Source organism: Protomyctophum bolini, assembly GCF_963924005.1.
Source record: "Protomyctophum bolini genome assembly, chromosome: 3".
Lineage (NCBI taxonomy): Eukaryota > Metazoa > Chordata > Actinopteri > Myctophiformes > Myctophidae > Protomyctophum > Protomyctophum bolini.
This window is the reverse complement of record NC_137864.1, coordinates 3,038,337-3,052,537: the sequence shown is the minus strand read 5'-3', so window position 1 is coordinate 3,052,537 and position 14,201 is coordinate 3,038,337. Positions and strand designations below refer to the sequence as shown.

Genomic DNA, 14,201 nt, shown 5'->3' with positions numbered 1-14,201 from the left:
ATTAAAAGCAGAGCCTGCACCAAATAAAGGTAAAAACGGGTAAAAATGAAATGCATATTTATATTACCGTGTCTTTTTTTACCTTTAGCTCGGTGTGCAGGCTCTACTCTTAGTATACCTTTGGCTCAGCAACGACTGTGGATGTGCGTAGGCTATAGTTAATATTTCCAATGTATATACGGTATGTGCATGCTTAAAGTGAATGGCACATCGAGTGGCAAAGCAACAGGCAAAGTGAGTTTAACATTGTTTAACGTCGTTTAACGCAATCAGATAGGACTTTTCTGTGTGGATGCATGGGGCTGTCAAGGCCAGGAAAGTAGTTTGTTGCCACTCAGTAATAGGCATTCCTGCATAACTTCCTGGTTTGATGATGATGTCACGCGCATTACCCTCTATTTATTACCTATACTCTGACCACTGTCCACTGTCTCTCTCTACATGTCCAGGCTCACGGTGGGACAGGACAGGACAGGACAGGTCAGGACAGCAGTTAAACAACAACGACAGTCATGGATGTTACAGACCCACAGACGCTGGGCTTCATGGTGTTCGGTGGCTTCATGGTGGTGTCGGCCATCGGCATCGCCCTGGTCTCCACGCTGTCCATGAAGGAGACCTCCTACGAGGAGGCCCTGGCCAAGCAGCGCCGCGAGCAGGGCAAGGTATGTTAACCCATTCTGACCTGAGATCAGATTCTAAAAAATGTCTTCTACATCCCTGACAGTTTTCCATTCTGACCTGAGATCAGATTCTAAAAAAATGTCTTCTACATCCCTGACAGTTTTCCATTCTGACCTGAGATCAGATTCTAAAAAATGTCTTCTACATCCCTGACAGTTTTCCATTCTGACCTGAGATCAGATTCTAAAAAATGTCTTCTACATCCCTGACAGTTTTCCATTCTGACCTGAGATCAGATTAAAAAAAATGTCTTCTACATCCCTGACAGTTTTCCATTCTGACCTGAGATCAGATTCTAAAAAATGTCTTCTACATCCTGACAGTTTTCCATTCTGACCTGAGATCAGATTCTAAAAAATCTCTTCTACATCCTGACAGTTTTCCATTCTGACCTGAGATCAGATTCTAAAAAAATGTCTTCTACATCCCTGACAGTTTTCCATTCTGACCTGAGATCAGATTCTAAAAAATGTCTTCTACATCCCTGACAGTTTTCCATTCTGACCTGAGATCAGATTCTAAAAAAATGTCTTCTACATCCCTGACAGTTTTCCATTCTAACCTGAGATCAGATTCTAAAAAAATGTCTTCTACATCCCTGACAGTTTTCCATTCTGACCTGAGATCAGATTCTAAAAAAAATGTCTTCTACATCCCTGACAGTTTTCCATTCTGACCTGAGATCAGATTCTAAAAAAATGTCTTCTACATCCCTGACAGTTTTCCATTCTGACCTGAGATCAGATTCTAAAAAAATGTCTTCTACATCCCTGACAGTTTTCCATTCTGACCTGAGATCAGATTCTAAAAGACGTCTTCTAGTCGCTCTTCGATTTTCCAAAAAATAGCAGACCTACAAGCTCGTAGCGAGCCACTCGGTGGCGCGCTATGAGCTTGTTGATCTGCTATTTTTCAATAGCTAAAGCACGACGTGATGCTAACACCAAAATGGGTTAATCAGAAATTGTGAACGGCGCCGTGTCACAAGTTCGAATCCCGATCCCGACCCTGCTGCGTGTCACTCCCCATCTCTCTCTCTCTCTCTCCCCCCATTTCCTTTCGGTCTATACTGTCCTATCGATAAAGGATGGAATATGAAATATCTGACATATCCGTCTTAATCACACAACTATATGGATGCTGCACTGTCAATACTTACTACAACAGTGTACCGATTTGAGGGTACACTGTAGTACAGAATCTGTACTACAGTGTTAGTACAGATTTTTGGACAGAATCTGAAGGAGCAAATGTTAAATGTTTTACAAAAACCGGCCTCCTGCGGAGCTATAAAAAGCAGATGTGGAAAAATGCCGGTCAAAGCTTTTTCCTTGCCCTCTAGGAGTGTACACATGTAAAGTTTCACGCAGATCTGTGCAGTTGACGCAGATCCATCGCCTGGCGGAGACAATTGAAATAATATCCAACTCGCACTTGTATAGTTTTCGGATTGTTATTTCAGTACAACTACACACATCATGCCTTTGCTGCTTTTTTCACCATACGAGGTCCAAACCACACCAATGCAACTCCTTGCAACAAAACATTTTTTAAGGACATGTCACACCAATGCAACTGCTTGCAACTGCCATTGGGGATAATGGTTTCATGCAACTATTCTCGCAAAACTGTTTGTTTTCAAGGAGTTGCAAAGGCACCATTGGTGTGTTTTGGGCCTAAAGGGTAGAGCAGTTTAATCAAAATAACCCACTGGTTGTCGATACTTTTTTTATTTTCAAGGACCCCCACAGTTTGATATGCAAATTAAGATTCGACCACAGGCCCCCATTTGATGCCATTTTCTATCTTGGGAACACCGATCCACAGTAAAATACTAACTCTGAGAGTGTCCAAAAGGAACCAAAATGGACCCTTGTCCCTTACAGGTCCATTTGGTTCCATTTGGACATGAGGCTGAAGTGGTTAATCGGTTCATTCATATACTGTATAAAAAAAAAAACATGCTTCTTGGTTATTTAATGAATCGAGAAAGTATAATCGATAGAATAATTTCTAAGGAAATAATTGACCGTTGCTGCCCTACTTGTCTAACCTCATGTACAGTACATACCTGCTACTGTTTGCACCTTGTCTTAACAGTCTAACCTCATGTGTACATTTATTTTTTTGCATGTTTATTTTCTTCACACTTTTTCTTAACCCATTTTGGCCTTTTTTTTAAATGTCTTTTTTTTCTGAAAAACCTCATGTTTCTATACATCAGTGGTTCTCAATATTTCATGTCAAGGACCCCACAAATTATATTATGTAATATGCCGCCGACCCCCATCTGAAAATATGTCGTTCCAGGGACCCTCCAGAAGCATAGATTTGGGTTTAAAAACTGAAACACTGAAAGAATATATATCCAAAGATTTGCGACACGTTTTCACGATTAAAAGAAAATAGCAGACCTACAAGCTCGTAGCGCGCCACTCGGTGGCGCGCTATGAGCTTGTAGATCTGCTATTTTTCATCATCATCATCATCATCATCATCATCATCATACTATAATTCAATCAATGTCTGTGTCAGTCTGTCTGTGTGTCACTGTGACTGCCGTAGCTCCACACTGCCTGCACCAATCACTCCCACGTTTCACACAGGCATGGACCATAATTATATGGAGGTCTTCACGAAGCCCTTTTTTCGATTTGACACATTAATGATTAATAATGAATTTATTAGTGAATTAAAAATGCGAAAACGCACCCGGGCGCAGTACCCCCCACAGCCATAAGGGGGGGGGGGTATTTCACAACGGGTAAGGGCTAGTAATGTTCGGTGTTTAAAAACCACGGTATATGACCGATTGTTGAGCTTGTACCCAAAACAAAAGCTTAATGAAAGTGATTTGTGTTTTGTGCTTCAGGGGCTGACGCAGCAAAGCACCCAGAGGAAGAAGAAGGACAACAGACAAGAGAAGAAGAGCAAGTCCAAGAGGAAAGACGAGCAGAAACCCAACGGAAAACTCCCTGAACCCGACACCCCGGTAATCCTTTAACCCATTCTGACCTGAGATCAGATTCATACGAAGGTTTCCACTGGACACACACACTGGTCTGATTAACCCATTCTGACCTGAGATCAGATTCTAAAAAAATGTCAGTCGTTCTTCGATTGGCGAGTGGCGCGCTACGAGCTTGTAGATCTGCTATTTTTCAATAGCTAAAGCACGACATGATGCCGACACCAAAATGGGTTCCCGTTCGGAATGGGTTAACATGAACAGCTGCTCGCAAACTATTTGATTTAGATTTAGATTAGTGGTACTTGTCATCACTTGTCGTTTCTTTGCAAATAAATACTTCATCCACTGGTTTTTTTTTATTAAAAAAAAAAAGTGGCATTCCTCAGACAATAATTCAATATCTGTGGAGAGGAGAGGAGACGAATGCAAAATATATATAAAATAATAATATAAACTAACGCACACGGTGTAATCACTGATGAACCTACTGATGATCCAGGTACACAGATAATGTTTTAATATAGTTTTATTCTTGTTAAGATTGGTCTACTATTTACTCTTGGATTATTGGCTCAGCAATGCAACAAAAACTAAACAAATTACATGAATTCAAGGCTTAAATTGAATTCAAGTAATTGACAGAAAAAAAAAAACATTTTCATTTTCTGTGAGGTTTTTGTTTAAAGAGTCTTAAAAGGGCAAACAGAAATGTAATTTTTATTTACATGTATCAACGTTCAATGCCAATAGAGCACCGAAGTCTGACGTCGATATCGGTAGAGGGCGCAAATGCACAGATTCATGTACTTTTTATTTGCATTATAATCCCCATAGGGGGATTTTTAGATCGCCTCATATAAGAACTGTGTAAACATGTCATCCCGGCCGTTTCACTCATATGGATATGAAGAATCAACTGACTGAGAGAAAACACTATTGTCACTGCTACTGAATTATTTACATTTTTGCTAGAAGCAGACTGTATCATTATATGAGTGGCTGACTGTCGCAAACGATACAGAGACACCTCCCTGACAATAACGCCGAGACAGATTGTTTATTTTTTGGACCACAACGCTTATAGTAGACGATATTAAGATCACCCCATGTTATTCTCCATAGAGAAATTACTTCCGCGAACCAGGGGAATCGAAGGGATGAGCGAGTTACGTCAGGACTTCGGTGCTCTATTATTGCAATGAAATCCTTGGATTGCAATTATTTGTGTGCCGACTAAACTGTCCAGTGTTGTTTTCGTCGAACTAAAACTAAGACGAAAAATGTTCGTCGACTACCTTTTTCCACTGACAAAAACGAATGGAAACTAAATGAAAACTAAGCTATGACGACTAAAACTAAGACTAAATATATTGACAATTTCGTCGACAAATAAAAACTAGACTAAAATGTTAGGAAGGGACTAGTGGACAAGAGATCCAGTATAAGTCATTTTACACTTGGTTGCATGCTGAAAATAGCTCACAAGGTCACAATGCGTTGCAATGCGACGCGTTGTGAGCTTGTAGATCTGCTATTTTCAGCAAGTGAAAAAAAACTGTCATTGCGACGGCATCGAGGCCCGCCAAAACACATGTTGGTCGACTAAATCAACTGTAGATTTAGTCGACTAAAATCTTATATGTAGTCGACTAAAACTAGACTAACACTAAGACATTTTCAGGTGACTAAAATGTGACTAAAACTAAATGAAAACTATCGAAGAGACCATGACTAAAACTGAAATCAAAATGCGCTGCCAGGAACAACCCTGGTGCCGATCGATAGTCGACTAAACTTGTCTTTCCTCGCGAACAGGCTGCCATCGCGGTGGAGACGCTTGGCACGGCGACCTCCGACGAGCTGGAATCCGAAGTTGAAGCCGCCGTCGCCCCGGAACCCGCCGCTGCCGTGGCCGCCTCGGAACCCGAACCCCAAGCCGAACCCGAGCCCGAACCGGAAGCGGAAGCGGAGCCGGAGCCAGAGGCCGAGCCTGAGCCCGAACCCGAACCCGAGCCGGCGGTTGTTGTTGAGCCAGAACCGGTGGTCGTCGTCGTGGCCGCTGTTGCTGCAGTGCAAGGTTATTATTATTATTATTATTATTATTATTATTATTATATACGTCTTGCATTTGTCGTTATTGTTTTTATTGTCTCCGGGCCAGGCGATGGCGTGGCAGATGATATGTTTTCGCCCCTGTCTCGTCCGTCCCTGTGTGTCCGTCTTTCATCTGTTACATCTAATCTCTGGCACCATTGGCCCGGTCGCTATGAAACTGTGCACACACACACACACAGACACACTCCCTGGATGCCAATTCTGAACCTCTGCCTCACATTTTCCACAACGGCTTTGTTATAGCGCCACCACGAGGCAGATTCTCAGACTCTTATTGTCATGTGGTCAACACAGATCTCTCCGATTTGTCCATTATTCTATTCCGATTTGGCTATTAAGATTTGACTTCCAAAGTTTGCAGGATCGGTCCGTTTTGAACAAAACGGTCTCAAATCATGGAACGGCGCAATTTATACGTGAGATCTTTTCACACACATTCCCACTCGGCCCGAGGATGAAAGGCCACTTGAAAGTCTTTTAATCGGCCTCATGGTGGCGCTGTAACGGGCACCTATAACTGCGCTGATCTGCGTGAAACTTTGCATGCAAACTCCTTACTAGAGAAGCCTTTTTATCCCATTCTGAACGGGAACCCATTTTGGTGTTATAGCATCATGTCATGCTTTAGCTATTGAAAAATAGCAGATCTACAAGCTCATGGCGCACCACCGAGTGGCGCGCTACTCAAACAGTATCTCTATAGTCATGTGATCAAGACGGATCTGTCCGATATTTATTATATTCCATCCTAATTGGCTCTAACATTGGCTTCCAAAGTTTGTCGGATTGGTCGTTTTTGAACAAAACGCCTCAGATCATGAACACGGCGTGCAATTCATGTGAAATACTACACACACATTCCTACAAGGCCGAGGGATAAATACCTCAGGTGGATTTTTGCAAAAACACATTTTTCGAAAACAAAATGCCTCACGGATCATGATTCGGCGTCGAGATTCAACAATATATTGTATAATCCAAAACTTTAATATTTTGGTGAACTATAACACAATCACAATCCTCTCCCTACACAGTGGAGGCTCTGGCAGCCCCGTCCCCAAAAGAGAAGAAGAAGAAGAAGAAGTCCAAGGCCGCCGCCGCTGCTGCTGCTGCTGCTGCTGCCGCGGCCGCAGTCGCCACAACAGCCGCCGAGTCGGCTCCCGCTACCCCCGCCCCGGCGGAGGCCGCCGTTGTGGCCACGCCCCCACCCGTGACAGAGGTTGTTGCCCCGGTGACCGATGCCGCCGCCCCGGCCCCGCCCCTGGTCGCCGCTGCTGAAGCCCCTCCTCCCACCGCCGCCGCCGCCGAAGCACCGGCGAAGAAGAAGAAATCCAAGGACAAAGCTGAACCGGGTGAGTGGATTTTTTTGGATCGTTAACGATTGACCCGTTTCTGACCTGAGATCAGATTCATACGAGGTTTTTCCACTGGACACACACTGGGTCTGATTAACCCATTCTGACCTGAGATCAGATTCTAAAAATGTCAGTCGTTCTTCGATTATTCAAAAGTAGCCAGACCTACAAGCTCATAGCGCGCCACTCGGTGGCGCGCTATGAGCTTGTAGATCTGCTATTTTTCAATGGCTAAAGCGCAACATAATGCTAACGCCAAAAGGGGTTCCCGCCCCCTAAATGGGTCAATCAAACGAATCGATCAAAATACTCGATTTGAAAGATATATTCGCGTTTTCCAAAAAGCATTGCGACATTGTGAGCTTTTGGTCAACTCTTTTCGCACCTTTTCCTTCATGTCACTTGTTGTGCAACATTGTACAACAGTCTCAAAGCTCAATGAGACTTTGGTATAGAGGTTTTGGTTGTGTAGTTATACCTTGAAGGATGTAACTCACAAATATCGGTTTGAATATGAATGTTCTCCGTTGATTATGAATTGATATTTCACGATAGTCTCCTCATTGACTCATTGTGAAACGGCTCTCAAAGTTACTCCACTACTATTTGTATGTCTTTAAATGTTTTGATATAGAATTGAAATTGGAGGACCGTTATGTAAAGAAGTCTTGGTGCTTTTTCTCGTTTTTGTCCTCTTTATTAGCAGTTTTTGTATTGACCTGTACTTTCCTTGAACCGTACCCATTCTTCAAAATGTTTTTCAATCAATCAAAAACTCCTTTAGCACATACAGTAAACTCCTCTCCTCTCCTCTCCTCTCCTCTCCTCTCCTCTCCTCTCCTCTCCTCTCCTCTCCTCTCCTCTCCTCTCCTCTCCTCTCCTCTCCTCTCCTCTCCTCTCCTCTCCTCAGTGGACAGTGTGGATGCTCTGTTGCTGCCCTACAAGTCCCTGCTGTCCACGGTGAGCAGCATGACCTTCAGCGAGGCAGAGACTCACAAGCTGATGGAGGTGCTCAGCGACAAGGCCGGCACCTCTCAGGACTCCTGGCAACTGGTAGGGGGAAAAAAAAAAAACGGCTTTATAGGTCCCTCTTTGTCGGGGAGGAGACCGTGTATGTGTCCAAACTCTTTTCAGGAAAAAGAATAGAAAAGAAACCCGTATTCCAATGTAGTTATTATTTTTGTCACGACTCACAAGCTCTCGTTAAGGCCATTCAGGCTTGATGTCGAGAAAAAGAAAAAAAGTTTTCTAAATCATATTTAACGATTTTTCGAAAATAGCAGACCTACAAGTTCATAGCTTGTAGATCTGCTAATCAGTGGCATAACGTTATCTTCATATTCGTCTGGCAAGGTAAAAAAAACAGTTTAACCCATTCAGGCCTGACGGCGAAAAAAAAGTCTTCTAAATCATGACAATTTTCTGAAAGATTTTTAGGCACATTTTTGCGATTTTTCAAAAATAGCAGACCTGCAAGCTCATAGCGCGCCACTCGGTGGCGCGCTATGAGCTTGTAGATCTGCTAATCAGTGGCATAACGTTATCTTCATATTCGTCTGGCAAGGTAAAAAAAACAGTTTAACCCATTCAGGCCTGACGGCGAAATGAAAAAAAAAAAGTCTTCTAAATCATGACAATTTTCTGGAAGATTTTTAGGCACATTTTAACGATTTTTCAAAAATAGCAGACCTACAAGCTCGTAGCGCGCCACTCGGTGGCGCGCTACGAGCTTGTAGATCTGCTGTTTTTCAATAGCTAAACTATAACACAATGCATGTACTGTATAACCACCAAAAGGGGTTCCCGCCCCAAAATGGGTTTTAATACTTTTCATTGGTTCAATATTCACCTGGAAGCTTGTTGATCAGCCATGTCCACACCTTGTGCAATGATACCCGCATGTACGACTTAAGTATAGTAGCATTCATTTACTGAAATATATATATATATAGATACAAGGTTTCTGCTTGACAGCAACGATATTGACTCACTGATTGATTGATTTTTATTTGGCGATATTGCATAACAATGAGCATGCATGGTTGGCAACGTGTACATGCATGCGTCCCCCAGAGGAGAATAGCTGTTTTATACTCAATACTCACTGATATGGATGGGTTGAGGTTGGGGCTGGAGAGAGAGAGCTATATAGCCGAGGAGGAGGAGGAGGGTCCCATTTCTTTCTTTTATTTCATTTATTCCAACAATTACTTTTTGAATGAGTTGAATATAATGAATAATGACGGCACAACATCCCAAAGCCCGGCCTGTGTCGCTTATACAGGGTTGCCAGGTTAGCTTTTGCTAGACCCGCCTTCTAATGAGAGCGCAAAATCTGTCTTGGAAGAGCCACCCATCGACTAATCTAATATACGGCAACCTTCCCACCGTGTTTCTTCACTATAGTTCCGATCCACAAGAACACAGTTTGCCGGCCACTGCTATACAGAGCTGACGATGAGGTTATATCTTTCCTTTCTTCTCTGGAGTCTCTGCCTCAAAGCCGACCAGAGGTATAGAAAACTGTCGTTCCCCTGATGTCATCGCTATAGGGACACACGGGGCATCAGTAAGCAGGAACTGGGGGTGGCAATGAAGGGCCCGGGAAGTCTGGCCTGTCATTGTGAAATCCACGATCTCGGCCGCGGTCGAAAAATGACGATGATTTGCTAGACAACCGAGTAACTGGGTCTATGGAAACAAGCCCTTTCGCCCTTTGAGTGCAAACTTTCTTCTTTTTCTGTAATTTTATTTAGACGCTTCAGTCTGAAACGGAAGCCTGTGCCTGAGTGCTTCAGACTATGGGATGTTAGAAGCTGTGTTGCGTGTCTACGTCTGCCTGGCTTATTTCCAACCTAGAATGTTTTGTTTTCGGATACATATTTGAGCGTGCTGATTACGTTTTAAAATGAGAAATACACTGTCTGGACACTCGTGTGAAGTGAGGCGCGCACTGACTTACCATCATGCATCACATTCCGCGCTCAGCCAATCAAATCATCGGTTATTTGGTACACATACGACACACAAAGCTGGGCATAGGAGTAGCTATAGCGCCCCTCAAAAGACGTAGTAGTTCTGTAATCAAAACAGCTGTGTTTGGAGGAACGTGCAGCTGTGGGAACCAAACGGTTGAATGAAATAATTAAAACCACACGCGTGTGAAGTGAGGGGTGCTCATATCATCATACATCTAATTCTGGCCACTCGACATTTCCATGTCCTCACTTTTCAGCCCTCACTTTTATCTTCAATATGTCAAATCAACGTTATGGGGTGATCGGCTAATCACCAGCCCAATGTTTGTGTTTACTCAAACCCGGGCATAAGCTGGGCATACACAAAAATGGCCATTTTCCCCATTGTTTGGCCATCTATTGTTGGGTATGACCATAATGACGACCACAGATTATGCTCTAGAAACATGACAAATATATTTTTCATTTCACCACATCACTTTTAAACCTGATACAGTGGCTATTTGAAAAGAACAGATCTACAAGCTCACATGCTTGTAAACGTGTAGATCTCTTGTTGGGTTTTCTTTTGCTGATGATGTTTTTTACACTTTTTTCCAGTATGTGGCACAAGAAAACGTTATACAGTTATTCAATTAAAACTATGATTCTATTTACAATTTGTTGATCTATATCGTTCATGTTCAGAATGCTGTTCTTCAACTAACTGTGTGTGTGTGTGTGTGTGTGTGTGTGTGTGTGTGTGTGTGTGTGTGTGTGTGTGTGTGTGTTAGGCCTGTCAGAAGGGTGACCCTCTCACGGCTCTGAAGAAAACGCTGGAGGAGAGGGAGAAACAGCTGGCCACTGAACAGGAAGACGCCACCGCTGCAAAGAACAAGCTCCGAGAACTCACCAAGGTATAGGCGTCCGTGAGGAGGTCACACATGAACGCATTCTGACCTGAGATCAGATTCTAAAGCAATGTCTTCTACGTCCTGACGGTTTTCTGAAAAAGCTATGTTTCTGTGTCAGTCGTTCTTCGGGTTTAAAAAAATAGAAGATCTACAAGCCACTCGGTGGCGCGCTATGAGCTTGTAGATCTGCTATTACAAAGCTTTACACCGAGATCGGTGTATAGTTGTAGCCTAAAAACACGAATCGGCCCGTTATAGCGCCGCCATGAGGCTGATTTGAAAATAATTAACCCATTCTGACCTGAGATCAGATTCTAAAAAAAATGTCTTCGAAATACTGACAGTTTTCCGAAAAAGCTATGTTTCTACGTCAGTGGTTCTTCGATTTAAAATAAATAGCAGACCTACAAGCTCGTAGCGAGCCAGCGAGCTTGTAGATCTGCTACTTTTCAATAGCTAAAGCATGACATAATGCCCAAAATGGGTTTTTAAGTGGCATTTCTTCCTGGACTTTATTGGGAATGTACGTGCATCATTTCACGGAAACCACACACTGTGTTCATGACGCGAGGCATTTTGTTCAAAACAGACCAATGCTGCATATACTTTGGAACTATAAGGCAACCTTAGCCAATCGGGATGGAACATGTTGATCACATGACTATAGTGACGGCGTGTTGCCGATTCGCGTGACGCACGGAGAAAAAGCTGTACGAGTAATATAAAAAAAAATCACACCTGTGTGACGTGAGGGGCTCACAACAAGCCCGGTCCTGTATGTATGTAACGCCCACCAGGAAACTGAGCAACGACCGCGGGGGAAGTTAATCGAACTAATCCATTTTTATCTATTAGTAATTTGTCAACACTTAAATTAAACAAATATTAGCAACATTTTCAGGTTTTTTAGGAATATAGATTTTTTTTGGTTTTCCGGTGACCTCTTGGCCGTTCAGTCTCCTTTAAGCGCTCCACTTTCCGGGTCTCTGTTTTTACATTCCTATAACTCTACTAATAGCAGATCTACAAGCTCATAGCGCGCCACCGAGTGGCGCGCTACGAGCTTGTAGGTCTGCTATCTTTGAAAAATCGAAGAACGACTGTGACATTTTTTTTAGAATCTGATCTCAGGTCAGAATGGGTAATAATCAGACCAGTGTGTGTCCAGTGGGAAACCTTCGTATGAATCTGATCTCAGGTCGAATGGGTAATAATCAGACCAGTGTGTGTCCAGTGGGAAACCTTCGTATGAATCTGATCTCAGGTCAGAATGGGTAATAATCAGACCAGTGTGTGTCCAGTGGGAAACCTTCGTATGAATCTGATCTCAGGTCAGAATGGGTGTAATGTTCACGCAGACACGACCCCCCCCACACTGACTGTTCGTTCTCTCTCTCCTTTTCAACAGGAGCTCGGCGTGGAGAAGTCCAAGCTGGCCTCGCTGGAGTCCCGCCTGAGCAGCGAGCTGAGCACGCACTCCCTGGAGAGCCACGCCATGCAGGACCGCATGCAGGCGTCCTACCAGGACCACCTGACGCAGACCCAGACCCTCAACATGAAGGTGAGACGACATTCTGACCCGAGATCAGATTCATGCGAGGTTTCCACTGGACACACTGCACTGCAGTCTGATGAACCCATTCTGACCTGAGATCAGATTCTAAAAAAAATGTCACAGTCGTTCTTCGATTTTTCAAAAAAATAGCAGACCTACAAGCTCGTAGCGCGCCACTCGGTGGCCCGCTGTGAGCTTGTAGGTCTGCTATTTTTCAATAGCTGAAGCATCATGACATGATGCTAACGCCAAAAGGGGTTCCCGTTCAGATTGGGTCAAAGACAATCAGACATTACACAACAAGAACATAATAACAAACGACAAAAGAATATAAAGAAAAGAAAAGAAAAACAGCTCAGGCACAACACTATTATAAATAAAAAGGTTGAATAATACAAAGACATGACAAAGACAATGAACCATATAATGACAAAGTGGCTTTCAAATTTTTATAGACTCCCATTCGGAAAATACATCCATACAGTACATAAATTAAAAAGGCAGGACAATGGGTCAGATTTATTTTTTATTCATAACCCGCCCCTTTTTCGTCATCAAAACAGTTTGACTCAATAAAACGCTTTATACCCGCTATTTTAATCAAATATTCTACGCTTGCTGAGATAGTTTTATTACCTTTAGAGCAGTGTTGTTTTCGTCGACTAAAACTAAGACGAAAAATGTTCGTCGACTACCTTTTTCCACTGACAAAAACTAAATGAAAACTGTGCTATGATGACTAAAACTAACACTAAATATACTGACAATTTCGTCAACAAATAAAAACTAGACTAAAATGTGAGGAAGGGACTAGTGGACAAGAGATCCAGTATAAGTCATTTTACACTTGGTTGCGCGACGCGTTGTGAGCTTGTAGATCGGCTATTTTCAGCAAGTGTAAAAACAGTCCTTACGACGGCATCAATGCCCTCCACGAGGCATTGTAGTCCAAACAAACCCCCGTCCACTCAATTTCCCAGAAGCCCTAGCAGCCCAGATGACGACTTGATTTCCAGGTTTCGTCAGACGTAACGCGACGGCCTCGTCATCAGATCCCCGGATAAATCCGCTGTTTCTTTTTAATTATTTTAAAACGGCGAATTAAACACATTAACCCATTTTGGGTGGGAACCCCTTTTGGTGTTAGCATTATGTCGTGCTTTAGCTATTGAAAAATAGCAGACCTACAAGCTCATAGCGCGCCACCGAGAGGCGCGCTGCGAGCTTGTAGATCTGCTATTTTTGAAATATCGAAGAACGACTGACATAGAAACATAGCTTTTTCAGAAACCTGTCAGGATGTAGAAGACATTTATAGAATCTGATCTCAGGTCAGAATGGGTTAAACAAATGGGTATAGCGTTTTACTGTTAACCCATTCTGACCTGAGATCAGATTCATACGAGGTTTCCACTGGACACACACTGGTCTGATGAACCCATTCTGACCTGAGATCAGATTCTAAAAATGTCAGTCGTTCTTCGATTTTTCAAAAAAAAAAATTCAATAGCTAAAGCATAACATGATGCTAACACCAAAATGCGTTCCCGTTCAGAATGGGTTAACGTTATATTATCATCAATAACGTTGTTAATGTTTTGCCAATCATTTGGGGGACCACTTTGCAATGCATTATGTTTCACATTGGCC

The 14,201-nt window shown here is 42.9% G+C and overlaps 1 protein-coding gene across 2 annotated transcripts in view; it reads left to right on the top strand.

Annotated features, from left to right (window-relative positions):
- rrbp1b (ribosome binding protein 1b) overlaps nt 1-14,201 on the top strand; it is a 53,887-nt gene that overhangs the window by 3,306 nt on the left and 36,380 nt on the right. For both annotated transcript variants that reach the window (XM_080759919.1, XM_080759918.1), the window contains exons 2-8: nt 450-665; nt 3,557-3,676; nt 5,471-5,732; nt 6,805-7,122; nt 8,036-8,178; nt 10,877-10,999; nt 12,405-12,557. In XM_080759919.1, the coding sequence (XP_080616045.1) occupies nt 513-665; nt 3,557-3,676; nt 5,471-5,732; nt 6,805-7,122; nt 8,036-8,178; nt 10,877-10,999; nt 12,405-12,557 (1,272 nt within the window). In that variant the 5' untranslated portion in view covers nt 450-512. The remainder of the gene's footprint in view (nt 1-449; nt 666-3,556; nt 3,677-5,470; nt 5,733-6,804; nt 7,123-8,035; nt 8,179-10,876; nt 11,000-12,404; nt 12,558-14,201) is intronic.